Here is an 18653-nt window from a genome sequence, read left to right as displayed (position 1 = left end):
GTACGTACGGTCTCTTACAGAACCAGCACCTGCCGAGCCGTTGCAGATTTAGAAAAAGATGGTGTGGTTTAGGGCAAGCTAACGGACACGACTGTAGCTACACTGCAGTATAAATTATCCGGTTAACCTCTTCCGTCGTTTACACAAGAGTTAAACCATCATTCATTCTTTCCCAGATGAATAAATCGCTCACGGCAAACTTAATTCCAGAAAGGGTCGGAGTAATGCAATAAATGTGTGTTTTTGATAAGCCGAGGCTGCGTGAAGGCTGGAGAGCAGTCGCACAACAGGGAATAGATGGCTGTCTGTCCGTCTGTGTCCGACGGAGAGGTTTAAGGTAGTTTATGCCGAGGACGGAGAGGTTTAAGGTCGTTTATGCCGAGGACGGAGAGGTTTAAGGTAGTTTATGCCGAGGACGGAGAGGTTTAAGGTAGTTTATGCCGAGGACGGAGAGGTTTAAGGTAGTTTATGCCGAGGACGGAGAGGTTTAAGGTAGTTTATGCCTAGGACGGAGAGGTTTAAGGTAGTTTATGCCTAGGACGGAGAGGTTTAAGGTAGTTTATGCCGAGGACGGAGAGGTTTAAGGTAGTTTATGCCGAGGACGGAGAGGTTTAAGGTAGTTTATGCCGAGGACGGAGAGGTTTAAGGTCGTTTATGCCGAGGACGGAGAGGTTTAAGGTCGTTTATGCCTAGGACGGAGAGGTTTAAGGTAGTTTATGCCGAGGACGGAGAGGTTTAAGGTCATTTATGCCGAGGACGGAGAGGTTTAAGGTCGTTTATGCCTAGGACGGAGAGGTTTAAGGTAGTTTATGCCGAGGACGGAGAGGTTTAAGGTCGTTTATGCCGAGGACGGAGAGGTTTAAGGTCGTTTATGCCGAGGACGGAGAGGTTTAAGGTCGTTTATGCCGAGGACGGAGAGGTTTAAGGTCGTTTATGCCGAGGACGGAGAGGTTTAAGGTAGTTTATGCCGAGGACGGAGAGGTTTAAGGTAGTTTATGCCAAGGACGTCCCTTCTCCAAACAGCAAGAGCACTTGATTCTGAGAGATGCCGCTCTCAGTCTGTTCAGTCTGTAAATAAGCTCCTCTCCCCTCTGTGTGTTCCCTGTAATAAGCATCTGAATAATGGGCGCGTTCTTGTTGAATCTGTCAGCAGATAACAAGCATGCATTAATATGGTGACAAATTATTATCACTATTATTACGGGTCCCGAATGACGGTTGTGCACTTTTGTTTGCTCTTGATTGTCACGTAGGCGGGTGGTGCAGATAATCAGGGCCATTAAATTATTGTTTAACTATAAGGATGTAGTAAAGGTGACACAGTTTCATCGACGCGCTCCAGGACACCATAAACGCAAATCATATTTCAAATTCTAAATTAAGACCACGTGCAGGTAGCCCACATTACTAGTTGGTAGTGGATTCCACCCACGGTTGAACGACCCAGCGGTGCGGTTCAGCAAGCGTGTGTTTGTTTCTGAGTGGGTGCATTTTTACTGCACAGAAACCTGCGTTTCTCTTTGTCTCCCTGGGAACGTTTGTGTCTTAAACTGTTGCCTGCACATCGGCGTGCATGTACGTGCGCAGCAGCAAGAGTGTGAACAGCGCGGCCTGATGGTGACACCTCGCGATTGATTGAATTTTCCATTCGTCTGCCGACGTCTTGCAGGCATCCTCCTCATGTCAGATTAAAAAAAGTCGGTCTCAAGTACGTCTTTGTGTGCACGTGTGTGTGTGTGTGTCTGTACGGAGGAGCCTGCCTTCCTGCCTTTGTACACAGCAGGTGATATTTGCCAATTTAACTCAACTGGAAAAGGCGACTAAAGCTGTGTGGGGGTTTGCAGTGTGTGTTTAAGGAAAATTGTGTGTGAGTAAGGGTTATTACTCTTAAATGAGACTATCAAGCTTGTCCACTGCCAGTTTTTTGCCCTAACAAATCCATTTTACCCTCACCTGACTCCACTCAGTCGAATTCTATGTCTAATGTGACATTTATTAAAAGTCTCAAACGTTGATTGATAAGATTTGCGTGCAGGTTAGCACAGTCACCTCAGGTTTGGGGTTCAATTCCAGGTTCTCCTGGTGTGTATTTCCTCCAGGTTCCCTCCACAAACATGCACCTTGGGTTGATTGGAGGCTGTAAATTGCCCCTGGGTGTGCGTGAATGTGACCTATGATGGACTGGAGACCTGACTCTGACCCAGTGAATGCTGGGAAATCCAGCCTTTCATTCATGCAAGAATATGTCAACCTTTTTTTGTCTGCTTGTGTAAAACATTTATATGAAGAGTCACCGTTAACACGGCATGAATCAGCTCTTCTGTTACCCCTGTCTGTGACACACACCTACACACACACACCTTTTTCCTTGACCTTAAAAAGTAGACATACATTTTTCTTGCGTGTCTGATCTCGCAGCTCTTGGGCCACATCTACCCTCCTGCCCCAGCTGCCTTCTAATCTTGTTTGTCAGTACTAAATGAGCTGCCCCAGTGAGGTGTGTTAGTCAGTAATGAATTTATTACTTGATAAGAAAGGGGGGGCACGCCAGTGGCAGCTTACTGCAGTCATAAAGCTGTGGAAAAAACATCCAAAATCTATGTCATTAACCATTTACTAGCAGTGTGTCCATAAGTGGGGTTTCTTGATGTGGTGTGTGTGTGCCAGTGGGGGTGATTTCATTTGTGTGTCCTCCTGCTGTGAAACATGTGTGTACTGTATTTGTCATTTATTAAAGCAGGAGGAAGCACTATTAATAACTCCCACAGCTTTCAATCAATCATTAATCACGTTCTGCCAGATTAGGGCCCCATCTGATAGACTCCAGACTGACCGGAGACAATAAATACACAAGTATAGTCAATAAAACTGCAAAGCATTTTGGGAGAACAAGGGGGCTACATGCGCCAACGTCACGAGCGCAGTCATAAAGGTGGCGCGAGTCGTTGCTAAACATGCTCGTCCTTGTCTGGACGCCCTCTGTTTGGAAGAGAGGACATTACACTTGTCTTATGTGAGCAAGTGTTTGTGAACTAACAGGTAAAAGTGACGAGCAGCCACAGGTTTGTAGTTAAAGTCTTCAGTTTCTCTCTTTGGTGCCAACTGTACATGTAAAAGTCATTCAGTCCAATAAATGGAGAGACGTTTAAGGTTTAAAGCGCAACATCAGATGTATTAAGTGCAGTACTTAAGTAAATCCCTTGTTATATTCCATCAGTGCTTGCTGGACAGCTTTCGGTAGAGAAGGGAAAGAAATGTGGTTTAGAGGGATGTCCACACGTCCCCCACCGTTCAATTATGAATAGGAAATGACCGGTCAAGCCAATGAGACCAACTGTTCTTCTCTTACCGCCGAGCCATTTCCTCTATGGTCAAAGACACAGACAATCTAATGGGTGATAGATTCAGGACTAATGTCTGGGCTCAGGAATAGAGATAGATGGGTAGCATCAGGAGGGAGGAGGAGAAGGGGGAGAAAAAGCTGGGTGAGTTATGAACAGATACCCAGGGGGTTAATTTCTCACCAGCAGGTTTCATGCACACACACACACACACAGGCGGCAGCAAAAGGTGATGCCTGTGCCGTGCCAAGCCAGTAGCACGCTAGTTAAAAGTGAATAAGTTTATGGCCGCTGCAGGTCCTCATACATCAAGGGGCAGTTTGTTTAGGCAGCAGCGTGACAGGGTACAGTAACGAGGCAGGGCTGCAGGACGGTACCGCCGTGACAAATGACAGATCACAGCAAGAAGAATGGGCACGGACAGAGATCACAGCATGTTTTTAGCCCTCAGATTAATGGTGAATTCATGATTTGATCTAAGTGATTTCTCCCCTCTGAGAAATCTCTTTTTGAAGTGGTAAATATTGGAAACACCCATCTCCAGTAATCTCACAGCAGCTGGAGTCAGAGGCTGTTTTTCTGCGCTACCGAGGAGCCATTTGCCATATTAAGTTTTTTGAGAATGATGGTTTTTCTTTTATATATAGACTAGTTTCCCCTCCACTCTTCCTCGTCCCATCTCGGCTGGGCACACACCCGTCTGCAGATCTGACTGTACCACTGCGCTGACAAACAATGGCCGCTTCAGTCTACATAACAATGCGTGATGCTGCAAACAGTGGCTTCGTTATTACTCGTCTCAGAGACAACTTATAGCGTTGTGTGAAGCCTGCGCTCCTCCACCCGGCCGGCGACAGACACAGACAGACAATAAAATAGGCAAACAGACAGGTACAGACGGCAAAGAAGCAAGCTGTGCCTTCCAGCCAGCCTCCGTCGCCCCTCCAATAACTCACTTCTCTCCCCCTCGGAGAAGGAAAAACAATAAGATATAACAATTGGCAAATGGCTGAGGCAGGCAGAGCATTACAAATGAAATGTAATGTTGTTACAGTTTGGAAATAATGAATTATGAGGATAAGCGGGGATCTGTAAAATCGCTGTAGCGATTTACCGGGCTTTCATTTTTCAACTGTATTGAATTATGGGGAATTGGCCTCAGTCAACTGCAAAATACAAAATGGAATGATTCTCCATTGCACTGTGCATGTATGTGTGCACGTGCATGTGTGTGTGCGCGGGTTTATTCTAGTTGTGTGCAAGCATGTGCGGCTGTTTATTTATCTCCCAGTCTTTTTACATAAATGTGCAAGGGTGCTTGCACACTCAAGTGCGTGCATATGTGCGTTTGTGCGTGCACGTGTGGACAGTTTTTCGGTGCGTGTGCCTGTTATCCTCCCCCTAGACCTGTTGAGGGCTTTCTCTTGCTCACCCCGCCGCACATGTGATAAATGTCCCTTATCGCCTCTGTCATTGTAATAGCCACACAACAGGCCCAGAGAGAGAGAAAGAGAGCGGGAAGAGGGATGAAGGGAGAAGATGAAGAGTAGGAGGCGGGTGCCTGTTGAAGGAGTCCAAAAAATGGTGAGAGCCGGAGTGAAGAGAGGGGAGGGATGGCGGCGTGGAATGGGATAGCCAGAGTTATCAGCCAGTCTTGTAGGGGAAGAATGAGCATCAAGCTGCCAATCATCCGGCCTGAAAATTGCTCTGAGATTTGAGTCCCCAGACGGTGTGTGTGTCCAGTGACAGAGAATATCCAAAGCCTCTGTCGCCTTGGTGCTATTACCATCCCCATCCCTCCATCCGATCATTCCCCCCCCCCCCCCCGCTCCTCCGTGATTTTAAAGCCCAAACTCCAAACAGCATGCCTCTTCTCTCTGTGTCAGTAAAACCCACACTCAAGTCGTTGGAAATGCCGTGGTCGATCACCAGCACAGGCCAGGATAGAGGGGCAAGTGGTGTGGGGAGAGGGGGAAGGAAGGCAGGAGAGGAAGGAAGGAAGGAAGGATGCAAGGATGGAAGGTAAAGCTGAAGGAGAGCAGGCAAAAAGTAGAAAAGAGGTTCATTTGTGAACAGAAACCATTTCAGTCTCGTTAAATTTCTATTGATCCGAGTTGCAGAGTGTGTGTGTGTGTGTGTGTGTGTGCGCGCACGGGTGTGTGTGTGTGTGTGTGTGTGTGTGTGTGTGTGTGTGTGGAGGGTTATTAAAATGCCTCCAAAACATTATCCAAACATCAGTGTAACTGAATAATGTCGTAAGCTTTGAAAACACATTCCTGTTGATGTGTTATATTTTAAAGCTGTTATTTGTTCTGATTTTAGGTCTGAACTTCTGAATTCTATCACATTTACATTTATGCGCTTTTAAAAAATGTATTGCAGCTGATTTTGAAGACATTAACTGTTAACATGAATGTGCAGGAATTTTGAGCAGAAAAACATCAATTTCTAGAACTTGTTTTCAATCTAAAACTAGTTAAAGAAAATAAATAATCCACCAAAAGGCACAAGGAAGCCTTACAAAAAAAGTATATATATATGTGCATTTTTAGCATTCGATATTTGAAACCATATTACTTTTGGAAATAAAACAAATGCCAGATATTTTATGGCCCCTTCCATAAAATATTTCTTAAAAATTCCATAAACGTCTGCTGTTCTGCAAAGAGTGGAGAAACATCCCCCTCTATCGGTGAGAGAGGATAGTCTTACAGAGTCTCTCTCACATGCACACACACACACTCACACACTCACAAATAGCCTCAGGTGTGACCTGTCTAACACCTAATTGCAGCTGATAGTAATCTGTCTGCTGCCACCAAGTCTTAACACCTATACCGACATATATATATCTATATATATATTTATTTTGACTGCATCTTTTCCTCCATTTCTGGGTTGTATTGTACAGTAAATGACACTCAGGCAGGATGATCGAGGGAGGACTTACAGGGTCATAAGGTGTCGTTTATTTTAGGCTAAACCAAATTAAAACAGCCTCGTTTTCCATCTGGAATCTGCCGTTTTCCAAGAGGGGAAAGTCAATGCAGCAAACAATTTGTCCTAATCTTTCCCTCTTGTTTTATTTTAGGACAAAACAGTCCACATAAATTCAATTATGTGAGTAGTGTTTAAAGGTTTCTCTGACATTATGAAGTCCTCGTGAAAGCTTTCACGAGCAGCCCCTTCGTGTGGTCCAGTTTGGTGCCAGGGAGCACTCGGATTCCGGGAACAGTGAGGTGACCTGCAGTTCCCGCTGTCATGAGCGCACGGCGTGCACCCAGACCACAACACAGAACCCAACAGGCGTGTAGGCATGACCGCCGACTTGAGAACCTTTTCATTTTCTCGGTTGGAGTCATTTTCCTAAAGCTCCTGTGGTTTTTTTATTCCAGTGAGGTCAGCTGACAGCCAAAGGAAACACATAATTCCCATCAGTACTTTCAGAACTGAAGTGTTTATTGTCAGGGCAGATAATTACTACTGATGGAACACGGCTAATGCCATGTCCTCAAACACGACGGGATCTTCCAAGATGAACTATTATCGTTTGTATTTCGAACACCTTATTCGGACAATAAGGAAAAGTTTGGGCTGAGTTTCATCCATCAAACGCACCGTCTGCTGAGATTACCGAGATGCCGGAAGTTTGCTTTGTGTCCATTGGATTTCTATTCTGGTGACACACTGGTGAGAGGGGTAATGCAGCAGACAGCAAGACAGCGAGATAGATGGAAGGGCAGACAGCGGCCCTTGTATGAAGGATTATCCCCTATCCTCAGTTTGTGACAAGAGCTGATAAGAGTCTGAGAGGAGAGGCTGAGAAGGCCACTGACACACACATATGCACATATAATCCACAGCAAGAGAGATATCAATCCATCATTTAGAGCCAGGGATTCAGCAAAGGGAAATAGATTCCTCTCACACACAAGTCAAGCGGGTGTGCACACACTCACACACACACTCACACACACACCTGCAGCAGCATTTGCTTTACAAAGGGCTCATATGGCTTCAGCATTTAAAGGGCCTTTGACAGACTGTTCAATTCCATCTATTTATCTGATTTCCATTGGGCTGGTGTTACTGGTGCGTATCAGTGTGTTCAAACTTATTATTGCGTCTGAATAACATCAGTGTCACTCGTAGAAACCAGAAATCTAGATGTTCCGTTGTAAGCCATCATCAACACATTTGTCATGTGCATTGTTAAAGTGAGAAAGAAAGTTACAAGAGGCTTAAATGGGGAATAAAGCAAGAAGCTCAAATACAATCTGCAACAAATCCTTCGCTTCAGCCGTTATTGGTACGAAAATAGTGATACCAGTAGGTATTTGGTGCTGGAGCTGAATCAGAAGACTTTAACCAGTTCAAGTGGGATTAAATCCATTCGACAATCTGCACAGTGATGCAGCAGATGATGATGATGATGATGATGATGATAGTCTGAAGATCCTGGAAATGAATCAATTCCATCTCTGTCCTTGATTTGCTCCCTCTGTCTCACTGTAACCTTGAACCAGGACCAGGCATTGAACTGATATCTTGAGTGTGTAAGAGAAGCAGTGGGGAGTCATGCTATTGATTACAGTTTGCAACAACAGGTCAAAGGGTTAACACGTGTAAGAAGAACCTTATTGCAAAGTGGGGGTGCTGAAGTGGGCAGCAGTTAAGGGGTCCACAGGGGGGTTAAGGTGATATAACACACTCGCCCAGGCTCGCAAGCTTCTTGAGATATAGATAAAGATAGCACCAAGAAAACAATGAGTCAGCACACAAGGACAGAAAAGTGCTTTTCTACATTCAAAGAGTGAAAAAAAGAGCAAACCAGAGACCAAGAGAGGGAGGGAGGGAGGCTGTGCTTGGCATGAAGGTCCTGAGAGCTAGGTGAGGTGGCAGGGCCATTTGGCGAGGGAGCCGGTGCTAGACTTGATGGATGAGACACACTGCAGGCTCTTTTCTCCTGTAACTTTAAAATCATTAAGCCTTTTACACGACCATGCAGATTTTTATGGCCTGCCGAGACAATCTGCCACATGTTCATTAGATCAGCGGGACGGGAGAAGACACGGATAATGTCATAAGTTTATCTAATACGGTCTGCAGCTTTTCCATAGTCACATTCATTTGGATTGATTGGATAAAATGATGAATTGCATCTGAAAAATTTCCTTTAATAACGCTAGCAGAACTGTTTAACATCTATCTTTGTTTAGCTTGAGAAATCATATACATACAGTGATGGTAAAATCAAGACTATAGACTAAATAATTCCTAAATTCTGAAATGATTTATGTTATACATGGCTCCTTGGGTAAAACACTAAAAACCATTTTTAAAACATAAATACACTCTTCCTATGAGTGTTTACGTGTTTTTTGTGTCTTTTACAGGTCAAAAATGTCAATGATAAACCAGTAGGAACAACTGGGTGGGTGTTCCTGCGATGTGCTCCAAATATTATCAATAAGAGTGTGTCTGGGAGCACGAGCCCCCTTCTATCCATCCATCTATCCATCAATCCATCCCTCTCATTTCACCTCCACAGGCCGCCTCCTCCGCTGTTAGGATTCAATTAACAGGGTGCAGGCAGCCATGGCACCCTCATTAAAGCTAATTAGTTAAAACATCAGCCAATCTAGCGTTAATTGGCTTTGGTAATTAATTCAGCTGCTCGACCATATGAAAGCAGCAGGGAGAGGGATAATGAGAGGGGAGCAGGGAGGAGAGAGAGCTGAATGGGAGTAAGGGAATAAGCAGAGCAACACGAAGAATGAAGCCTCGCACACGGGAGATAAAGTGGGAGACAACTAAAAGAGGATGATGTATAGGACGTAGCTCCGCGTGTGTGTGTGTGTGTGTGCGTGTGTGGCGTTCAGGGGCTGACTCTGGCGGCCTCTTTCAAAACTTGCCGATGTATCTCCTCACCCACTGACAGGCGTGATCCTGCCAAGGTCAGGCCCATCCTTTGGGATGGAGAGGAGCACCAACAGGCCTCACCTCCACACCTCTGCTCATTTCAGGAGAGGGGGGACATTCAGCGGAGAGGGTGGAGGGTCATGGGTCAGAGCAGGCAGCGGTGTCTATTTCTCTAATTTAAGTCCATAATTACATCAGACAGATACAATCTTAAACATTCAGCTCAACTAGTCGTTTCAGACCATTTGCTTTGCTGCACAACTGAATCCTAAAGCTCTATGATAAAAGGTTTGGCGTGTGTGTGTGTGTGTGTGTTGGGGGGGGGGGGGTCTTCAGTGGATATTTAGCCTTTAGCGGCTAGTTGCTCGCGTGCTCTGCGGGTCAGTGCTTGGTTAATGCTCCATTAATTTAGTTCTGTCTCTCTCTACTGTCTCCCCCTCCTGCTCTCACACTCTGACAAGGTGATTGATTAAATAAGCAGCTGTCAGTAGTCAGAGTTCACACTGTTGCCTTTTAGGCACACACACACACCCTGCAGGGTCCCGAGAGTAAAACCCACATTACAGATGCTCACACACACACACACACACACACACACACACACACACACACACACACACACACACACACACACACACACACACGCTGGGATCATCAGGTCATTATTTATCAGCATATGTTCAGAACCAGGCAGCTGATGATTCATGAGACCTCAAAAAAAAAGAATTCTGATGTTTTTTTACCAACAAAACTCCTCACTATTTTTCACATTATTTCAATTCCAATGAAAATTGAACACATTCAAAATGTCACTAATTTGGCCTGGAAGGAATTAAGAGAAAGGTACAAGCAGCAGCAAAATGTTGGTCCAAATGGAAGCCTCACTTCCATTTGTTTACTCATAGATACAGATTCAAAACTCTTGACAGCAAACACACACACACACACACACACACACACACCTTTCTCCTCTCTATGCAGCTATCTCTTCATCCCTGCTCCCCACCGTGCCGACATTTCATTTGCTTTTCTAAAAGTGACAACCCCAGGGAGCAGGCGGAGGTTGGGTGGGAGGGATGGTGAAAGAGGCTGGTGATGAGTTTTGAGCAGGGCGTGGAGGAGTGCTATTTAAAAGCACCATGCATCATTGTCACCCGGCGAGAATGCACAAACACACAGGCGCGCACACACGTGCACGGTCTGACAGGGAAAGACGCGCGCACAGAGCAGCAGAACGCCGCCCGGGTGGCAAACTGGAGATGACCCCCGTTCCATTTCATCAAATGTCCTCTGAATGAGCCGCACAGCCTCATCTGTTTGGCACACAGAGGCACTGACACAGAGCCGGTGATCAGCCCGGTGTCTTGCCTGCTTAAATCACAGCTCACTTAAGCTAAAACCATATCACCTCACACACACACACACACACACACACACACCCATTTGTGTTAACACAGCCCCTGGTTTTGGGCTTTAGGGCTCATATTTGCCATTATGGAGATGATGGCTTTAGTGGGGCCTCTCACCTCACCTTGTGTTGGATGAGAGAGGAGAGAATCAAAATGAAGGCTGACATTTCAGCGGGATTTATTTGATTGTGGATGCAAGGTAGTGTCATTCTGGGGGAAGGGGATATGAGACAGTTAGGGGGGGGGGGGCTGGGACCTGAGGGCTAAACTAAGCAAAAAGCAGAAGAGCAGACAGTGGCGGGGAGGGGGAGTGAGAGCGTGGGGGAAAAATAAAGAAAAAAGGGAGATTGAGGGTGAACAGAAGTGGCCCCCTTTCCCTTTCCGTAAATCAAATCAAATTCCCCTTATCGCACATTATTTGAAGAGGTTATCGGGCGCGGTAATGCGGTTACACGCCGGGCTGCAGCTGAGAGATTTCCTTGTTTACCGATGTTGGCGGGTGTTACAGCTAACCGGCTGGGCGAAAGTCGAAGGGAGGGGCTAAGAGAAGGAGGCGAAGACGAGAAAAGAGGGGCAGCGGGCATAAACACTTGATGCATGCCAGAAACCTCATTTAGGGGGAACAACAATGGGGAGGGATTGGAGTGTGTGTGTGTGTGTGTGTGTGTGTGTGTGTGTGTGTGTGTGTGTGTGTGTGTGTGCGCAAGGAGACACCAGTTGTTCAAGGACAGAAACGCAGACAAAGTAGGGATACACACCAAGTGTAATTCCATTTGGGAAATGCTTGTGTGTTTTTTCTGCATGTTGCGTCTCCTTGCCAACATACCATGTTTGTGCCAACTCATAAATCCAGCTCTCTTCCTTTTTGACTCTTATTGTGGTGCTTGAATCCAGTTTACATGCACAGCGCTCATTAGTTGATTGGGTGTATATCATTTACAAGTTAATTCAACCTGAGGGAAAAGCCTCAGGTTCATTACAGGTCAGACATTTCCTCTAGTTTCTTTGTCCAGACGAGGAATTAGGGAAATTGCTCATAGCTGTATCACATATTCTGGTTGGGTTTGGGCCACGGAAAATCTCCTGTTTCCCGAGAGGAATGAAGGCTCGGATAAAAGCGTGGAGATGACACACAATACAGGTCATTAAATGTGATTTGGACCCACAGAGTTGTGAGTACATGGTTTGCCTCTTAGCCCAGTGAGCCATGAGGACGCCCCAAATGGTTTTTTATCTCTGCTCCCATTGAGAGAGAGTATTGAGCTGACAATCCCTGTCCTCTCTGGAGGTGGCCTTTTACCTCGGCTCATTGTAGTCCGTGACTGGGAGCCTGCACTATCTAGCATCTATTGATTCCCACTTCATCTGGACCAAAGCAACACGGGAGAGAAAGAGTGAGAGAAGGTGTACGTGTGTGTGCAGCGGAGGGAAAAAGTACAGAAATAAAGAGAAGATAAGGGATGCTGCTTCAAGTGTTAAAAGGGATTAAACTGCTTTCACAGTGAGTGACATCTGAGGATTTTGCATCAGCTTTTGGCTAAAAAAACAGAAACTGTACACAGCATTTACGGTGTGGCAGAACACACAAAGTACACAGGCTGTAAGAACTAAAGCTAAAGAGAAGAATACGTGCTGTAGGTCAAAGGAAATTTAAAAGAAACGTCCTGGATCAAACTTAGCGCATCACTATAAACAGTTCAGAATTAATAACACTCATATTTAAATCAGACTTTGTGGAAAGTCACTGATGTTCATCCCGTCAGCCAGATGACACTTTGTTCTATGACAAAACCAGAAAGAGCCAAACAGATGGAGAGAGGGGAAAAGTCAGAGAGATAAAGGAAAAGAGAGACGAGACAAGCCACCTTGGTACATGTGGAGGGGTGTGCGGTGTGGGGAGGGTCAGCCCTACACTCCATCATAGCTGTCAGAGATACACAACTCCTCTCGCCTCTCGTCTATCTATCCATCCCTCGTTGGCGCCGTCAGCCAGCGTTTCACTGAAGAATCTCAGCACTAAAAAGTCCTGTCAGGCCTATTTCCTTGTTATTGCCCCCCCCTCCTCTCCTGTGGATCTGATACCTTCCCTCTGCTGCTCGAGATTAAACGCACCCTTGTCATGCCGCAGGGTGTGTGTGTGTGTGTGTGTGAGAGAGAGAGAGAGTCCACAGCAGGACACATGTAGGTGTGTTGCCCCAACATTAATCATCTTTAGGGCACTGACACCCCTGCATGTGGCACCACCACCTCCTCCACCCCCTCTTTTCTTCTGCTTTTTTCTCTCTCTTGTGTTAAGGCAGCTGAATTCAACTCATTTCGATGAAATGATTGTTTTATATTCTGCTTTCAAACGTTTCCACGCTTAAAAAGAGTCCTCAAACATAAAGGACGCTGTCAGGGAAAATGTTGCGTATCAGAATTCTAACAGTCAATTTTATAAAAACATACATTTTTTAACATCACAAAGCCTTGAAATAATGAATCTCCCAAGCTGATGTGTGTGTGTGTGTATCCTGGTGTGTGTCTGCAGAATGGAAAGAGCCCCGTCAGGTTCAGATGGGGATTGGATCTTTCTTTGTTTACTCTTGTGAATAGTGGCGGGATCAGCGTGACTCAAATTATCTTGTCAAAGCAATAAATGGGAGACAGAGGTGGGGCTGCAGGGAAGGAGCGATGGAGGAGCTAAGCAAGAAATTGAAACACACTGAAAGGAGCGAGGCGGAGGTAAAAGAGAGGTTGGGAAAAAGGGGAAAACTTTGAAATGATCAGATGGGAAATGGTGGAAAAGGGGAAGAAATGGGACAAATAATAGAGAAAAGTGGAGGTGTTGAGACAGAAAAAGGTGCAGAGAGAAAGAGGGAATCATTGATTACCTATTTTTCAGAGGCAATTAACATGTCTACTGTGGTGGTGCTGTTGAGAAAGAGGAGCCTGGTATGCACACACATGCTCAAAAAAGAGCTGGTGGTGTCTGTGTGTGTGAGAGAGTCAGGAACAGGGCAGATGAATATATCATCAAGGATACACACACACACACACACATATATATATAGAGCTTTTTGTGCTTAACTGGGAGTTTCCTCACCGGACTCTTTGTTGCCGTGGTGACAAGCAGTCTAAATGGGATATCTTGGCTCAGCTGGAGCCTAGTGCTGCAGAAAAATTATCCCTTTTGATTGGGTTAATACAGGAAATCAGGAAATATCCCCGTTAAGCTTTAAAGTAGGCTTTAAAAACACACCTGAGTTGGCACAATATCACGGCCTACATAGAGACACCCAGAGGTGGACCCCCCCCGTGCACTGCTGATCAAGGACAATGAAGTGAGCCGGTGTTGTTGGCAGCCTCGACACAGCATTATCTCATCCATGGCCGACGCTGCCTTAAATCTGCTTTGACCTAAAGGACACGATGGAGACTGTACGCCACTCTATTGCCCTTTTTGACTGTGTGCAACGCAGAATTACAATGCAGATGCTGTCAGCGCCTGTCAGCTTTACAGAGTATTTCTGTGGTTCCGACCTCAGTGTGAGCGAGAACACAACACAGACCTTCACAATTATAAGGGAGAAATTAACTACTTGTTGTCTGCAAGCCATTTAGACAATATTCAGTTTGGATTAGTGGCGTGAATGAACATGAAAATGAGGTTGTTTTCCTGGTTCCTCCTCGTCCTGAATGCATGCTGGTGTTCTCACCTGTGCCTCTCTCATTATTTTTTTTTTATGCAGGTAAAAAGAAGATATCTCTGTATGACAGCCAGGCTCCAATCTGCCCCATCTGCCAGGTACTGCTCAGGCCTGGAGAGCTTCAGGAGCACATGGAGACAGAAATAGAGAGGCTGGCTAACATCTGCCTCAGGTACGTGTGCTCACACTCTGGCAGCTACAGTCACATGAACAGTTTATTCCAACATACAGTAGCTGGTTATAGCTGAGGATCCTCCCCACTGGCTAGCTTAGCAGTGCCAGATAACTCCAGCATCAGGCATCTCCTAAATCACTAACATGAAGTGTCAATAAGCATCACTATTATTATTTCCGACCAGAACGTTTGTGCCATAAATCTGCATAAAAGGCATCACCATGCCGTCTGCGTAATGGTTTCCAGCAGGGATTAGGAATCAAACCCGTGACCTCGGGGTCACTGCCGCTCTCTTCTTCTCCTCGTGGCAGGTGGATGAGCAGTTTTACGGTGGATAAATCAGCTCCAAGCCCTTTTAACGATAGAACACAACCATTAGGTTCCATATTTCATCCCGACCACACATCTGGTTGCGTGTGTGTTTATATACGGGGGTGTGTGGCCTGTGTGGGACTGGTGCTTGTGTATGACCTGGTAGCCACCTGTGCTGCCCAGCTTTATGATGGTCCCCATTAACCCAGTGAAACAGGGCATCCGATGCCGTCACCCCGGTGGAAATGATGCCTCACTTTACACCCTGTTTGTGCCTCCTGTCCCCCTCCTCCCCTCTGTCATCCTGTCCCTTTTTATTGGCACTGTGTGTTGATGACCGCTGCAGTGATTTACACATGTTGGTATCATTAAATTAACGAATGAAAAGCCTACCCTTTCCTGTGGTTAGTCTGTCTCTGATCTCCCATCCTGATTTCTCTGTTAGTTAAAGCTGCACGTGCAGGATCAAACCAACCAGTCACCTTGAATGAGACCGTTTGAGAGGACGTTAATGTGAGTCGTGGAGAAAAATGCAAAGTACCTTCAAAATGAATAAAGCTCTGGTGAAAAATGGGGGAAGGTTACAGAGGTGATGATTGAGAGGTGGAGCAACCGCTCAGAAGGAGTGTCGGGCACCTGAAGAGCCAGGTGAGGTGAGAAGTGGAATAAAACACCAAATCCATTGGAAAGGTTTCTATAGCTTTCAGCCACCTTTCACTGGGAACGTTGAGCTGATAGCTGAGATTCTAACATCTAAGCTGGAGCTGAAGATGCTCTGGGGGAAAATAAAGCCTCTAGATATAGAAACAGATAAAATGGAACAGAAAATGGGAGCGAGCTGGTTGAGGGTCATCCATCATTGTCTGATATGCTGGGATGTGTGTGTGTATGTTTCAATAATTAATAAAGGTTAGAAGGATGCCCTTCCTTTCGTCGCATACACAGACACACACAGACACACACACACACACACACAGACACACACACACACACACTTTTTTAAGGAAATAGTGACAGATTGTGACCTAACTGACTGACTTATCCATCCAAAAGAAAAGAGATGTGTGTGTTTTTGCATGGTCTCTCTCTGTCTTTCTCTATCTCTCTCTCTCTCTCTCTCACACACACACACACACACACACACACACACACACACACACACGCACACACACACACACAGAGTCTCCTTTTCTCCTCAGCTCTCTGCATGGTAGCAGCCATCATTGAAAGTGACAGTGGGAATTTGGTCCAATTTGTAGTAAATCTGCCTTTAATGATGACCAGCGCTCACTGAATAAAAGAGCTGTGGGTATGGAAACGAAGGTGTGTGTGTGTGTGTGTGTGTGTGTGTGTGTGTGTGTGTGCGTGTGTGTGTGTGTGTGTGTGTGTGTGTGAATATGCATCCCAAATTCTCCTGACCTGTTCTGTACATGCCTGCTCCTTATTTTACTGTATTGTCCTGCGTGGAAATGAAAGTGTGTGTGTGTGTGTGTGTGTGTGTGTGTGTGTGTGTGTGTGTGTGTGTGTGTGTGTGAGAGAGAGATAGAGAGACAGATTACAACTGTCTGCCTGTCCTCTCTTGTTAGTTGGCCTCTGTAGCTCCTCAACTAAGATCATGTAAATCACACAAACACAAGCAAATGGAAATCCATTCTGCCCTGTACACATCAGGTGGCTTGTCGGGGCAAAGTAATCTGCATACTCCCCCACCCTCCCCCTTTCTCTCCTTCTCCTCATCCATAATCAATCAAATAGCATGTTCAGTTGTGAAATGACACAAAAAGACCAAAAAAAAAGCAATCAGTGTTGCACATTCCTTCCATCTATTTCACACACATCTCCCTCTCTTTCAAACGCTGATGGTGTTTTTGTGTGTGTGTGTGTGTGTGTGTGTGTGTGTGTGTGTGTGTGTGTGTGTGCAGGTGGGGGTGGGTTGCAGAGGTCTCTGTTACCTGTCACTCAAACCCTGTTTGTCTTTCCCCGTTGATGACCATTTCACCCCCGGTGAGGTGGATAGACGCTCTTTTTTCCACCCACTTCAATTCAAACTGCTCTACTGTACATCAACATGTGTTATAGATCATATATAAATCATTTACCCAGTTTGCAACTGAGCGTGATTAAATAACAAAAAGACATCTGCCCCCCAACACACGCGCACACCTCATTAAGTGGGACATGTTAAATTGCTGGAGCTCGGCTCTTTTTTCCTGCCCTCTGTCCTCTCTGATCGTTTCACTTTGCTGTGCAGCTCATTTCCACTTTCTACTCTTCTGCTGGCTTTGACAAGGCAGGCAGCTGGAGTTTCCAGCCCTGTAACCCTCTGCATCAAAAATTCATAGCACGGGGCAAACAGATGTGTGAAGCGCATACGAGACACAGCTACTCTCCCTCTTTCCTTCTCTGGTTTTCTGTCTTCTTTCATCTTCCTCTCTTGAGCTCTCTCTTTATTTTTGCCCGTCCTTCTTTCCACACCACATCTCTCTCACCTGCTCCCCCTTCCATGCTTGTTTTTTTCCCCCCACTCCCTTTCATCTCTCTATCACCCCCTCTGTCATTGTGGCAATTTTCTCCCATCGTGGCAGGCGTGCAGCCGCTGTCCTCGCCCTCCCTCCGCCTCAGTCTCCTGTCGCCGTTTGACACCGTCAACAAGCAGGTAGAGGTGGCTGTTATTGTTGATGCCTCTGCAGAGCTTCCAGGTAATGAATAAAAGAGAGAGGAAGAGGGAGGGAGAGATGACAGAGACAGATGGAAAAGATGGGAGGTGGCGGCGTTGTCAGATTCCAATGCAGCTGCTGTGTCAACCAAAATTCTTTGCTGCTCAACTTTAACACACATGCGCCCGCGCACGCACGCAAGCGTGGTGTGTGATATGTTACACAAAGAAATGTAGAGTATGTACACCTAAAAATCTGTTAATATTATACACAGTGAACCGGAAGAATGGAAATCATCTAATGCATCTAATTTCCTCTTGGTTTAATTTTTAAAAAGGGTCAACAATTTCTTTTGTGTGTTAAAATAAACAGGAGGAGGTGAGCTCTGAAGGTCGTCACAGCAACAGCAGCACAGCCGTGTGTGGTGGCGCAAAAATTAATATGGCTTTCGTTTAAATGAAGCATTACTTCCACAAGAAGCAGTAATTCTCAATCTGTGACTGAAGGCAGAAACCTGGAGTGTTCCAGGAAATAGTGAGGGAACATGTCTAACAGTGGGTTGGGAATTTTTAATGGCCAGTAAAAAAAAGACAAAACCACTCTCTGCATCAGCGGTTGCATGTCGGAAAAGAATACATCGACATTATTTACATTTTTGTATCTTGTCATACATTCCCATCATGTGCTGCTGGCCATTCTACTCCTTATATATTTTCCTTGTCTTGCTCTCATGGTTTCGTGTGCACCACTTTGTATATTTTCCCCTCAGATAAGACATATGAATAAGATTTCTTATTCTTATTATCCATCCATTGAAAAAGAAAATCCCTTGTCTAGCAGGGCATGCTGTCAGATTAGAGGTTGTGCTTAGTTGTGTATCAGCCACATTCTGTTCCATGGTTAGCCAGTGTGTGCGGTATGTGTGTGTATGTGTGTGTGTGTTGGGGAGGGGGGGGTGTCCAGTGGGGGCTTGGAGAGCTAACAGGGTCTCAAAGAAAACATGACAACCTTGTCTCGGTTTGTCAACGTCAGCCTGTCGTGACATTCAGAGAGGCTCAGAAACAGTTATCTTGATGTCTGGAGTGAAAGTCGGAGAGTGTGAAATAGGAGGAGGGAAGTAACGATGAGACAAATCAATCCAGAATCAG

The 18653-nt window shown here is 45.6% G+C and overlaps 1 protein-coding gene across 7 annotated transcripts in view; it reads left to right on the top strand.

Moving 5' to 3' along the window:
• Positions 1-18653, top strand: part of rnf220a (ring finger protein 220a) — a 108165-nt gene that overhangs the window by 67575 nt on the left and 21937 nt on the right. For all 7 annotated transcript variants that reach the window (XM_029830875.1, XM_029830873.1, XM_029830874.1 and 4 more), the window contains exon 3: positions 14404-14533. In XM_029830875.1, the coding sequence (XP_029686735.1) occupies positions 14404-14533 (130 nt within the window). The remainder of the gene's footprint in view (positions 1-14403; positions 14534-18653) is intronic.

The sequence above is a fragment of the Takifugu rubripes genome, chromosome 22, assembly GCF_901000725.2.
Source record: "Takifugu rubripes chromosome 22, fTakRub1.2, whole genome shotgun sequence".
Lineage (NCBI taxonomy): Eukaryota > Metazoa > Chordata > Actinopteri > Tetraodontiformes > Tetraodontidae > Takifugu > Takifugu rubripes.
This window is presented reverse-complemented; position numbering and strand designations above follow the sequence as displayed.